Source organism: Callithrix jacchus, chromosome 10 (assembly GCF_049354715.1).
Source record: "Callithrix jacchus isolate 240 chromosome 10, calJac240_pri, whole genome shotgun sequence".
Taxonomy (NCBI): domain Eukaryota; kingdom Metazoa; phylum Chordata; class Mammalia; order Primates; family Cebidae; genus Callithrix; species Callithrix jacchus.
Genome location: NC_133511.1, coordinates 72,675,596 through 72,689,001, shown reverse-complemented (window position 1 = coordinate 72,689,001; position 13,406 = coordinate 72,675,596). Strand labels below are relative to the sequence as shown.

The window sequence follows — 13,406 nt, the reverse complement described above, 5'->3', positions numbered from 1 at the left end:
TATGAACACAGGATTTACTTCGGTCTTTTATTTAAACAATTGTTGGTAGTTTTCAGCATACAAGTCCAATACCTCTGATTGTTTTTCACATTTTATAAATGAAATTATTTTCTTGGTTTCTTTTTAAGTTTGTTCATTGCTATAGAGACATCATCTTTTTTTGTTGATCTTGTATCCTGCAACTTTGAATTTATTAGGTCTAGTAGTTTTTTACTGGGTTCTTTAGAATTTTGGTAATATAAGAGTGTATCATCTGCCAGTAGAGATAGTTTTACTTCTTCCTTTCAATAGCTAGAACCTTTAGTATGACATTGAATATAAGTGGCAAGAATGGACATTCTTGTCTTGTTCCTGATTCTAAGGACAAAGCTTTCACTTTTCATCAAGTTCATCAAGTACAATGTTAACTGTGGGTTTTTCCTAAGTGCCCTTTGTCAGGTTGAGTGAGCTCACTTCTAGTCCTATCTTTTTTTCTTTTTTGGTCATAAAAGGGCATTGGATTTTATCAGATGCTTTTTCTGCATCCATTGAGATAATCTTGTAATTTTCCCTTTTCACTGTATTAATATGATGTATTAATATGACACTGATATATTTTCATTGGTTGAACCATACTTGCATTTCTGGGATAAATTCCACTACGTCATTTTATATAATCCTCTTAAAATGCTGTTGGATTTGGTTTGCCATTTTCTCCTCTTGTGATGCCTTTGTCTGGCTTTGGCATCAGATTAATACTTGCCTCACAGGATAAGTTAGTAAGTGTTCCTCCCATTTTTTGAAAGAGTTTGAGAATATTGGTGTTAATTATTCAAAAGTTTAGTAGCATTCACCAGTGAAGCCATATCATCTTTAAGTTTTCTTTGTTGAAAGTTTACAATTAACTAATTCAGTCTTTTGTTATTGGTGAGTTGAGTTCAGATTTTCTATTTCTTCTCAGTCAGTTTTGGTCCTTTGTGTTTTTGGAATTTGTGGATTTCATCTAAGTGCATCTTATTTTTTGGCATTGAATTTCTCATAGTATTCTATGAGCCCTTTCATAGGTCAGTAGTAATGTCCCCGCTTTTCCTGATTTTAGTAATTTGAGTCCTTTTTTCCTGATCAGTGTAGCTAAACCTTTGTCACTTTTGCTGATCTTTTTAAAGTACCAACTTTAGTTTTGTTGGTTCTATTATTTTGTGTTCTCCACATCATTTATCTTTGCTCTAATATTTATTTACCTTCTTCATCTTGCTTTTAGTTTTTCTTTTTCTAGTTCCTTCAGCTGGAGGGTTATTTGAGATCTTTTTTAATGTAGGCATTTATAGCCATAATTTGAGCCATGCCTTATGACATACTGTATGTCATAAGTTTTGATATGTTGTATTTTTGTTTCCATTTCTCAAAATATCTTTTCATTTCCCTTGTGCTTTCCTTTTTGGTCCATTGATTATGTGACTTTTAATTTCTACTTATCTGTGAATTATCCTGATTTCCTTCTGTTACTGATTTCTAATTCTGCTGCTGTTGGAAAAGATACTTTACAGAATATCAATCTACTTAAATGTACTGAAACTTGTTTTTTGGTCTAACATTTGGTCTATCCTGGAGACTATTCCACATATACTTGAAAACATATCTTCTGTTGTTTTTGGTGTAGAACACTTTGTATATTTGTTAGTTCAAGCCAGTTTATAGTGTTTCTCAAGTCTTCTATTTCCTTTTTAATCTTTTTTCTAATATTTCTATCTGTTAATAAAAGTGAAATCTCCAATTATTATTGTTGAACTATTTCTCTTTCACTTCTGTATTTGCTTCATATATTTTGAGGCTCTGACTGTTATAGTCATTGCTCATTTATTAACTTTTGAACTAATTTTGTAAAGTCTATATTCTATGTTGTGTGTACCTGCATGAATCTCTGTTTCCTCAGCTTAGTGGTAAGCTTGTCACTCCACAGAGGTTTTCTTAAATGCCTTGAAATATAAAAACAAAATCAAAAACAAAAGCCATCACCTGGTCTCTGCAGATGCATTGTGTGTGTTAGGGCACGCTCAACACTCAGTTTTAACTCTACCTTAGTCTTTACTTCCTGTGTAGCACCTGAAGGTCAGCTAGAGGTGAGGCTTAGGGCTTTCTTAGGTCTTTCTGAACATGTCACCAAGCTTCCAGATTTTCAGATATAATGTGGGAGCTTTCATAATCCCTTATTCCTTCAAAGCATATCATTCTCCAGCCTTTCCTCCTAATCTTTTTGGTTAGTTCTACATCTCAACAGTTATTTATTATCTAAGACAGCAGTAGCTAATACATTTCCATGATTTTAACAAATACACCCCAGGTAGCCATCTCAGTCCTGAGTGACTTGAGCTAGGTAAAATTAGGGCAAGACCTACGAGCAGGCTTTTCAGAAAGGCACCAGACAAATCAAAGAAACCACCAAAAGCCTTTCTTCAGTTTTATATTACCCTGCAACCTCTCATTTTCCTTTTCTACTAGATTTCTCAAGAATAGTCTATAATCATGATCACATTCCCACTTCATGCTTTTTTTTTTTTTAATCTACATTGTGGGCAGAATAGCAGCCCCCAAAGATATCCATGTCTTAGTCCTTGGATACATAGCATGAGTTACTCTGCAGATGTGATTAAAGTCAAGGACCTTAAGATGAGGGAGATCATCTTGAATTATCTGTGTGATCACAAGCTAATCACATGAATCCTGAAAAGTGAGGAACTTTTCCCAGTGTGGTGAAATAGTAAGAAGCACCATGAGTGAGCAAGTGCTGTGACAACAGAATAAAGCATCAGAGATGCAGCAGTTTAAAAAGGACTTGGTCTATTGTTGCTAGCTCTGAAGACAGGGGAAGGGGAACATAAGCCCCAGAAAGAAAATGGTTCCACCATTACCTTGATTTTAGCTGAGGGAGACCCATGTTGGATCTCTGATCTACAGACGTGTAGAATACTACATTCATGTTGTTTTAAGCCAACAAGTTTGTGGCAATTTAATACAGTAGCAATAGAAAACTAATACAACTCACTACAAATAAGCACCCCTCAAATCCTCTAAAACTGCTCAAACTAAAGCTTAAAATTCCTCCTAATCAACAATTTCAGTAAATTACTTTTAATATTCATCTTAATAAGACCTTTTTGTTATACCATTGTTGAACATTCACTTCTTGAAAATTTCTCCTTTTTAAACTCAGATACCAATCTTTTCTGGTTCTCTGACTTCCTAAATTATTTCTTTCTAGGCTGTTTACCTGGCTTTTCTTTTGCACATTTAAAAAAATATTTTTTAAAGACTAACTATAACCACAATATCAACATAGTCACTGTCCCCAGTCAATAATTCCTCAGCAAGTATCCAGTCACGGCCTCATGTCTTATAAGGTCCACACGTTCACATGATTTAAAAAACTTAAAAGATATATATCTCTATTTCACTTTCCCATACTCCTCCCAATTCCCTTAAAAACTGGACTGTCTTATAGTTTCCCAGTTTGGATTTTAAAAAGGGTATTACCATGGTATAGTTTAACATGTTCCACTATCATCTGTATTTCCTGTAACTGACAATTACATCTAGATGAGCTCTTAAATATTGATCTCTCTAAGGATTTGTATTTCTCCTACTTCTCTGTTCATACCTATAAGCTTCCAAATCTTCTCTGAACACTAAAGCCATATTGTTAACTATATATTGGTTTATTCATTGTGAAAATCTCACAAGGGCCTCAAATAAAACTTACCATATAATTAAAGTATTACACCCTTCTCCCCTTTCCCAAATTCCACTCATGCAGGCCAGTACATGTGAATTTATTTCAAAATGTATCCTTTTTGTACGTTTATAGTTCCTCTCGGTTCAAACTCCTATTTTCCCAAAGCTCATTCTCTAACACCTAATCTATCACAATAGTCTCCTAACTGGTTTTCCTATTTTCAGAATCCTCAGACTCTCTCCTTTACAAGAGATGTCAGTAAAAAGGGCCAGATAACAAATATTTTAGACTTTGCAGACAATACAGTCTCTGCTACAAGTACTCAACTCTGGTTATAGCACAAAAGCAACCATAGACAAAATGTAAATTGACATAGCTGTGTTCCAATAATGCTTTATTTTAAAAAGATTTGGCTTGTTTGCCATATTTTGCCAACTCCTGCTCTAAATTGATGTCAACATAATATTTTCAACTGGCAAATCCAGCTGTCTCACTCCCTTTCCCAGTCTGTGAGATCTAATTCTCTATTTCTATTACCTACAGAATAAAGTTAAGGCTTCCTAATACAGTAATACAAACTCCTTCAATATCTGGCACTTGATACCTTCTAACTTCAAAAAAAGATAACTTCTCTTCACATGGAAAGGTCAAGTATTTTACCTCTAATTTTTTTATATTCTTACCTTCATCTTTAAGCATTTCAATCACATTTTCCATGAGAGTCACCACATCTTTACTGTTGTTTGGATGTTGTAAATTCACCCAAGTCCTGACTTCTTCAGGCAGGACTGCCAGGAATTGTTCCAGCACCAACAGTTCAATGATCTGCTTCTTTGTATGAATCTCTGGTCTCAGCCATTGAACACAGAGCTCCCAGAGTTGGCTCAGGGCTTCATGGGGTCCAGACACTTTCAAATATTGGAAATGTCTGAACTTTTGACGAGATGCCTCAGAGTCCTGTGTCTCCATGACAGGGGTGGTTTCCTGCTGCCAAGACAGATCTGCTCTCAGAAAGTCTCTTTTTTCATGTAGAGACAGGTTTTGAGGTTTTGAGATAGCCATCAACTTGCTCAGAGGTTGCATCTTCCTAAATAGAACTCCCACAATACTTCAAATCTGCCTTACTGGATTGCAGTAATTCTTGCGCTTGAGCTAAGAACCTGCAAAAAAAAAAAAAAAAAAAAAAGATAGAAATTAACCCACAGGTAACAAACATCTATTAGTATAGCATTAAAACATAAATAATATTCTTAAAATTGCCGAAGAAAAAATACATATCATGGATTCTCCTTCTATTTTTGTTTTTCTTTCTTAGAATGAGAAAATATGCTTTCCCTTTCTCCTAACCAGTTTCCCAAAGGACAGAGAAACACACACAGATACACAGACATCTCAAAACAAATGATAAAGGAAACAGTCCTTGGATTTAAAAAGACTTCATAATTGAATTGCAATTAGCTTTATTCTGTATCAGGTAGCAAATAATTTTTACTTTAAAATTAAGCAACACAAATCTTCAGGTAGGATATTAAGGCTTCTGACTAGATGTGACTGAAAAACCTTTCCCCAAGTTCTCATTAAAATGCCAATAAAATTCTGTAAGATGAGTAAAACTGGCAATAGCATGAGAAAGGTAAGAGGCAATTATTTAAAATATACTAGAACAATATCCATAAACTGTTTTATTATTAGGAATAAATAAAAAAGTATAGTCTCTGACTACAATTAAAAGTTTTTATTTGTTAGGACTCACTATGGACAAGTATGCAATGCCCACCAGGGAGTCTTAGGCACAACTGAACATTTAGACTTGCAAGACTACCACAGGTCATATTCGGCACCAATTTACTCAGAAGGCAAAAAACAACTTGGTAGCAAAAGAATAATATTCACTTTTCTTCAATGTGAGTCTCTGCAAGTACAGGGAGATAAGACCCATAAACGTGGTAGAGGAAACACTCTGACTCAAAAGAATTCCCCTAGGAGCCAATATCTCTCATAACAACTGAGGACAACTTTTAGGGTTGCCCCAAAGAGCCTGCCAAATTATAGCAGTCACTACATTCAGGGAAGTCCAGATACAGCTTTCTATTTGATTTACAGTTCTCCAAGTCCAGATGCAATTTACTACTCAGGCATCATTTTGATTATAATCGTCTAAGGTTAGTTGTTCTTGATTGGGAGATTTTGCCACCAGGGGAAATTTGGCAATGTCTAGAGACAGTTTTGATAGTTATAGCTAGAGACTGTACCTGGCATCTAGGAGGTAAAAGCCAGGGATGTTGCTAAATATCCTACACAGGATAGCCCCCTATAGCAAAGAATTACCCAGCCCAAAGTATCAATAATTCCAAGGTTTAGAAACTCTGCTATAGGCAATATATAGTGAATGAGAGTACATATTTTGTAGTCAGTTTATATCCCAGCTGTACTAATTACTATATGTATTAAGCTGACCAAGTTATATTAACCCATTTGTGTTCTCAACTGTAAAATGGATGTAACAATATCTGATCAAATTATAGGATTAAATTCTCATCTCATTTCTTGACATACAGTAAGCACTCAATAGATCATATGCACAATGTTTGTAGATCTTACTGACCAAAAGTTTGTGTGACCTTGTCCATGGCAATGCCTACCTGAATAGATCATTCAACATTCAAATAAGGATTAGTGAACAGATATACAGAGGGGATAGGATATACAGAGAACTATGAAAAGACAGCTTAGTGGCAAATTAATGGTGAAAGCAAGGTTTCTCAATGTTTGACTAGAAATTTACAAATAACAAAGGAAGGAGGCTAAAATCATCCATGTGATAATGGATTAGCATTGGAGATTAAGTATGAACTTGTATTTGGCTCAATTTAGATGAAGATGGTTACATACAGAAATGTTTACAGATATGTATATATACATAGATTAATATAAATACATATTTCCTTGCTCTGTTGGCTGAGTAGGTCTAGAAGCAAGAATAGCCCAGCAGCAAAAGAACAATTAGCTCCCAGATCTTGGTTTCTGATACTGTTCTCCAATAAGAACCAGGATTTCTTAGAGAAATGGCTCATTCTAGGACTGAGGTCATACAAGATAAGCACTGGGTATCTTATAATAACATAAAGAAATGCTCAAAAAATAAACATAAATAAAACTAAAACATTTATTGGGGTATATTAAAGGTGCACAGGAGCCAAATGAAAGACTTCCCTATGGCCAAATCTGGAACAATATAAGCAACAGAATAAATATTAGATTATAATTCAAATAATTAAAATAAAACTCATAAGCCATACTAATATAAATGGTAACTTATTAAGTAAATAAATTGGGGAGAATAAACAAATCTCCTATGCAGAAAAATTCCAAATAGTTTATGCAAATTCTCAGTCATCCATGAGATAGAACATAACTCCCCATCCCTTGAGTATGGGCTCTGCATAGGAATTTCCTGCCAAAGAGTATAGTATGGTCAGGGGAGGGGGAAGGTAAATTTACAGTAGAAAAACCTGACAAATGCTATCTCAGCCAGGTGATAAAGATTAACATCAACAGCAGTAAGTCATGTTGGCAGTATGCAGACTTAAGACAAGGTGATAAAAATGGCATTTTACTTCTGTGATCTCCCTGCTCTAAACCCATAACCCCAGTCTAATAATGACAAAAACACCAGAATCCAACAGATGGTTCTCTATACTTAACCAATATTCCCTCAAAACTGTCAGCATGATCAGAAACAGGGAATGTCTGAGAAACTGTCACAGCTAAGAGAAGCCTAAGGAGGCATGAAGACAGAATGTAATGTGGTATACTGGATGGATTCCAGATCAGCAAAAAGGACATCAGGTAAAAATTAAACTTGAATAAAACATGGACTTTAGTTAATGTAGTATTATTAATTGTAACAAATGTACTATACTAATATAAAATGTTACTAATAGGAAAAATGAGTGGAGGGATATATGGACACTCTGTTATACTATTTTCTCTATTTTCCTGTAACTTCACTCAATTTATTTAGAAACATTTTTCCTCTGTGAATGCAAACTCCCCAAAGGATTTCCCACAGAAAGTGAAAAGCCACAAAGGCAGGTGCCTTCTGGCTTCAAAGATCCCATCTAGCTTGTCATGGCTGAGGGAGAAAAAGGGCAATGGTGCCTTTCATAGGCTATTCCTGGGTCTCAGTGAATAGAAAATTGCATCCAGTGGCCCTGAAACAAGTGCTGCCTGTAATGAATCGCTCTGGAGTACTCCCTAACATCTCCCCAAATCGGTAACAAAAGTCAATCTTTCTCCACATTTACATCTGCCAAGGCCCACAGTTAAGACAATAGACTGAAAACCTGCCACAACTGTTGACATCCACGACACTCCTGATCTGGCCTAATTAGCTCCACCTTTGGTTTATGCAACTGTATTTTTTGGGGACACTAACAATTTTCAGACAGATCCTTACAGGCTCCAAAAATATACCACTCAGCCCTTACTCCATGAAGACACAAAACAAAACAAGCAACAAAGAGGGGGCAGCTGACTCAGTGAAGTTTTCTGCAGATGAAAGGCCCACTTAGAGGACTCATGGTCCCACCTGACACAGAAAACAAATCAGAACCACCTCTACACACAAGCCCAATTAAAGAAAACAAGCAAAATCCTATGGGAAAAGAACAATCACTGAACAAAAATCTCTCTCTCCTTTTTTTTTAAGACAGAGTTTTTGCTCTTGTTGCCCAGACTGGAGTGCAATGGTGCAATCTCAGCTCACTGCAACCTCTGCCTCCCTGGTTCAAGCGATTCTCCTGTCTCAGTCTCCTAAGCAGCTAGGATTACAGGCATACGCCACCATGCTCAGCTCGTTTTTTATATTTAGTAGAGATGGAGTTCCACCATGTTGATTAGGCTGGTATCCAACTCCTGACTTCAGATAATCCACCCACCTCAGCCTCCCAAAGTGCTGGGATTACAGGCGTAAGCCACCAGCCAAGAGAGATCTCTTAAATATGACTGATGAAATAGTCCTGAAGTGAGTCCAACAAAAAAAAAATGAACTACAGGCCCAGATACTTTGAAATTAACATAAATGGAGAGAGAAAAAATACAAGGTCACAGGTTACATGTCAAAGACAAAACAAAAAAGGCTTTATGCTAAAAAGTAAAAATAGCAAAGACATTTATTGCAACAAAAAATGTACTGGGTAAAAATTTAAACTCAAATTACATAAAAACTCAAAAGACATCCAACCCAAAAGAACTCCAAAACTAAAGTAAAAGGATTTTTTTTAAATACCAGGCAAACTTAAAAAAAAATGCAAAAGTGTAGTGAATTAAAATTATAATGAATTTAAAGTACAAACACATTAGACAGAGGAAACCAGATGATAACAACTCATAATGAAATACAACTGTCCTTAAATGTATAACATACTTGAAACATTTTTAGCAAAATTCTCAGAAAACAAAAAATGAAGTCAACAATGATACAATAGAAATGGGACATTAGGTAACTAAGACTTTGACAGATAAAGTCAAAAAAGTAATAGTATAATGGATATGCTTCGTCTAATAGATAAATAAAACTAGATAAAATGTAGTTTCTGTTCAACACCTGTGGGAATGGTTACAGAAGCTATTTATTAGACTACCAAACAGAAAATCCTTAATAGTAAACAAGAGTATAGGAAACCACATTTATTACTAGAATGCAAAACCGGAAATTAACAAATTAACACCACATAGGAAAAACAATTTCACCTACTGTAAAATTCAAATGTTTGCTTCTAAAATAAAACAGAGAATCAAAAGTACTATTGCAAAGCATCTAAAAACCAAAAAAAGTAAAAATATTGTACATCAAAATCTAAAGGGCACAGCTGAAGCTCCTGCTAGGCAATGGAAAAGCCTTATACGAGATGCATTAAATATCCAACTCAGGAAATATAAAAAGCAACAAATATACTGGGAAGTTTATAGGTGACAAACACAAATTAATGAATTACTCACTGTAAATAGTTATAGAGCTAGGACAGGGAGAGACATTCAGGATACAATGCTGCATTTAAGATTTCCAAGGTGGCAATAAACTAGGTATCAACATAATGTATCACAAAATGATAAAAGCCATTTACGACAAACCTACAGCCAATATCAAACTGAACAGACAAAAGCTAGAAAAATTCCCTTTGAAATCAGGCACTAGACAAGGATGCCCTCTCTCACCACTCCTATTCAATATATTATTGGAAGTTCTAGCCAGAGCAATCAGGCAAGAAAAAGAAATAAACAGTATTCAAATAAGAAAGGAGGAAGTCAAACTGTTTCTATTTGCAGACAATGTGATTGTATATCTAGAAGACCCCATTGTCCCAGCCCAAAATCTTCTCAAACTGATAAGCAACTTCAGCAAAGTCTCAGGATAAAAAATCAATGTGCAGAAATCACAAGCATTCCTATATACCAATAACAGACAAACAGAGAGGCAAATCAACTGCTCCCATTCACAACTGCTACAAAGAGAATAAAATACGTAGAAATACAGCTAACAAAGGATGTAAAGGACCTCTTCAAGGAGAACTACAAGCCAGTGCTCAAAGAAATAAGAGCACACAAACAGATGGAAAAACATGCCATGTTCATGATTAGGAAGAATTAATATCATGAAAATGACCATACTGCCCAAAGTAATTTATAGATTCAATGCTATCACCATCAAGCTACCAATGACCTTCTTCACAGAACTGGAAAAAAACACTTTAAACTTCATATGGAATCACAATAGAGCCTGCATAGCCAAGACAATCCTAAGCAAAAAGAATAAAGCCAGAGGCATCACACTGCTGGACTTCAAACTATACTACAAGGCTATGGTAATCAAAACAGCATGGTACTGGTACCAAAACAGAGATATAGACCAATGGAGCAGAACAGAGGCCCCAGAAGCAACATCACACATCTACAACCATCTGGTCTTTGACAAACCTCGCAAAAATGAGCAATGGGGAAAGGACTCCATGTTTAATAAACCGTGTTGGGAAAACTAGCTAGCAATGTGCAGAAACTGGACCCCTTCCTGTCACCTTACACTAAAATTAACTCCAGATGAATTAAAGATTTAAACATAAAACCTAATACCATAAAAACACTAAAAGAACACATAGGCAAAACCATCCAGGACATAGGCGTAGGAAAGGACTTCATGACTAAAACACCAAAAGCATTGGCAACAAAAGCCAAGATAGAAAAATGGGATCTAATTAAAATTCAGAGCTTCTGTACAGCAAAAGAAACCATCATTAGAGCAAACCAACAACCAACAGAATGGGAAAAAATTTTTGCAATCTACCCATCTGACAAAGGGCTAATATCCAGAATCTACAAAGAATTAAAAAAGATATACAAGAAAAAAAAAAACCCATTCAAGAGTGGGTGAAGGATATGAACAGACACTTCAAAAGAAGACATATATGAGGCCAAGAAACATATGAAAAAATGCTCATCATCGCTGGTCATTAGAGAAATGCAAATCAAAACCACATTGAGATACCATCTCATGCCATTTAGAATGACCATGCTTAAAAAAATCTGGAGACAACAGATGCTGGAGAGGATGTAAAGAAATAGGAAGACTCCTACACAGTTGGTGGGAGTGTAAATTAATTCAACCATTATGGAAGACAGTGTGGCAATTTCTCAAGGATCTAGAAATAGAAATTTCATTTGACCTAGCAATCCCATTACCCAAAGAACTATAAATCGTTCTGCTATAAAGACACATGCACATGTATGTTCATTGCAGCCCTATGTACAATAGCAAAGACCTGGAACCAACCCAAATGCCCATCAATGATAGACTGACAAAGAAAATGTGGTACATATACACCATGGAACACTATGCAGCTACAAAAAGTGATGAGTTTGTGTCCTTTGTAGGGACCTGGATGCATCTGGAAGCCATCACTCTCAGCAAACTGACACAAGAACAGAAAACCAAACAGTGCATGTTCTCACTCATTGGTGGGTGTTGAACAATGAAAACACGTGGATTCAGGGAGAGGAGCATCACACACTGGGGGCAGTTGCGGGGGTAGGGGAGGGACGTGGGAGGGTGGGGAGGGACGTGGGAGGGTGGGGAGGGATAACATGGGGAGAAATGCTGGATATAGTATACATCTAAAGTAAAATTAAAAGAAAAAAAAAATTTCTGAGGTGGAACAGTTTTGATGATAGAGATCCAAGGTGTGACATGACTCCAAGTAGCTTAAATGGTCTGTTAAGTGAGGAACACTGGAATATACAAAGCCAAGAAATACAACATTTGAACTCCGAAGTACTAAATAGAGGTCTCTGATATAACGGTGGGATTCAAGATTAAGACATGGAGCCAGTGTTACTGTGTTGAGGGACCCGAACGTCGTAGTGGAGGGTTAGACCAATATTACCAGGTGGCACAGGTTCTATCGTTTTATGGCCGCCAGGAACTTGAATAGCTGCTCATTATGGAGAAGGGGTAGTATCTGTCTGTGAAGAGGGTTATTTCTAATCAAACAAGTGGTAGGTAGGACGGCTGCTTGAGATAAGAACCACCTGGAGAGATTAGCTCAGAAAAGAGGCACAGAAAACAGTTTGCGAATAAGTGACTGAAATAAGTACGACACTTGGAGGTTTTTTAATGTTTTAGGGAGGTGGCCAGGAATGAATGGGAAAACAAGGCAATACGGAATTAATTAAAACTCCCATTTACTTTCCCAGTTGATCGATCCAGTCACACTTGGTTTTCCCATGAGGCATCAATACCAGCCATTCCTAAACCAGCTGATCATAATATACTAACCACGTTGCGAGTCTGGAGACTGCCCCTATTACAGAATGGAAGAGGCGCCGGGAGTGTGGTTAAATCCTTATTTTAGCGGAGCTGGATCCTGACTCCAGCCGTCCCGCCGCCTAACCCTAGCCCTCTGTCGCTACTCTCACACCTGTCTTCCTTCCGCAGCCCACATTTCCATCCCCCTCGTCAGCTCGCGCTCTCCTCCAGGTTCTCCTACACAGACCTTGGAGGGCAGCGTGGGAATAGGTTAACTGCAAGCAAGCTGAGGGGAGCTGCACGTTACGCAAGACGATTCCCAATTCCACGCCCCCGCGCCCCACAGCCCGCTGACGAGGGTGATACCTGTGAGCACTGCTCCTCTCCAGGGGCCCGATCCGTCACGCCCAAGCGCCAGTTCTCAGAGGAGCCGCGGAATCGCTGTCTTGGCCAGTGAAGGGAGCTGGCGTTGGTAATCACGCTGCAACTAGGAACCCCTGACTTCGCCGAACCCTCAACTCCGTGCCCTCTTCGAGTTTCATAAATTGCCACGACACACCCTCGGTACACTCTTGCGCACGCGCACCAGCTGTGGAAGGAACCACCAGGAGCCCCCGCGACCCGGGTCGGTAAGGTAGACAAGGCCTTTTCAAGCTCCGCCCCTTTCTGCAGGCCCCGCCCACGCCGCACGTTTGCAACTCTGGCCCTGTGGATGGACTCAAGCTACGCTTCCGGTGGTTAAAAGAAACGAGCGTCATACTTCCGGCGCTTACCCACTACGGAAAAGCTAGTCCAAATCACATTTCTGTTCTCCACACGCTTTTTGTCTGGAATCAAAAAGCAATGTCAATTTCAACAAGAAATCTGGTGTCTTACATGGTCTTTATTGGTTTATTG

At 37.4% G+C, this 13,406-nt stretch overlaps 1 protein-coding gene across 2 annotated transcripts in view; it reads right to left on the bottom strand.

The window, feature by feature from the left end:
- The window catches only part of ZNF215 (zinc finger protein 215), a 29,303-nt gene extending 16,126 nt beyond the window's left edge, over window positions 1-13,177 (bottom strand). For both annotated transcript variants that reach the window (XM_002754966.6, XM_078340421.1), the window contains exons 1-2: window positions 12,876-13,177; window positions 4,393-4,869 (exon numbers count right to left, since the gene is read on the bottom strand). In XM_002754966.6, coding sequence (XP_002755012.3) covers window positions 4,393-4,792 — 400 coding nt within the window. In that variant the 5' untranslated portion in view covers window positions 4,793-4,869; window positions 12,876-13,177. The remainder of the gene's footprint in view (window positions 1-4,392; window positions 4,870-12,875) is intronic.
- Window positions 13,178-13,406: the final 229 nt, after the last annotated feature.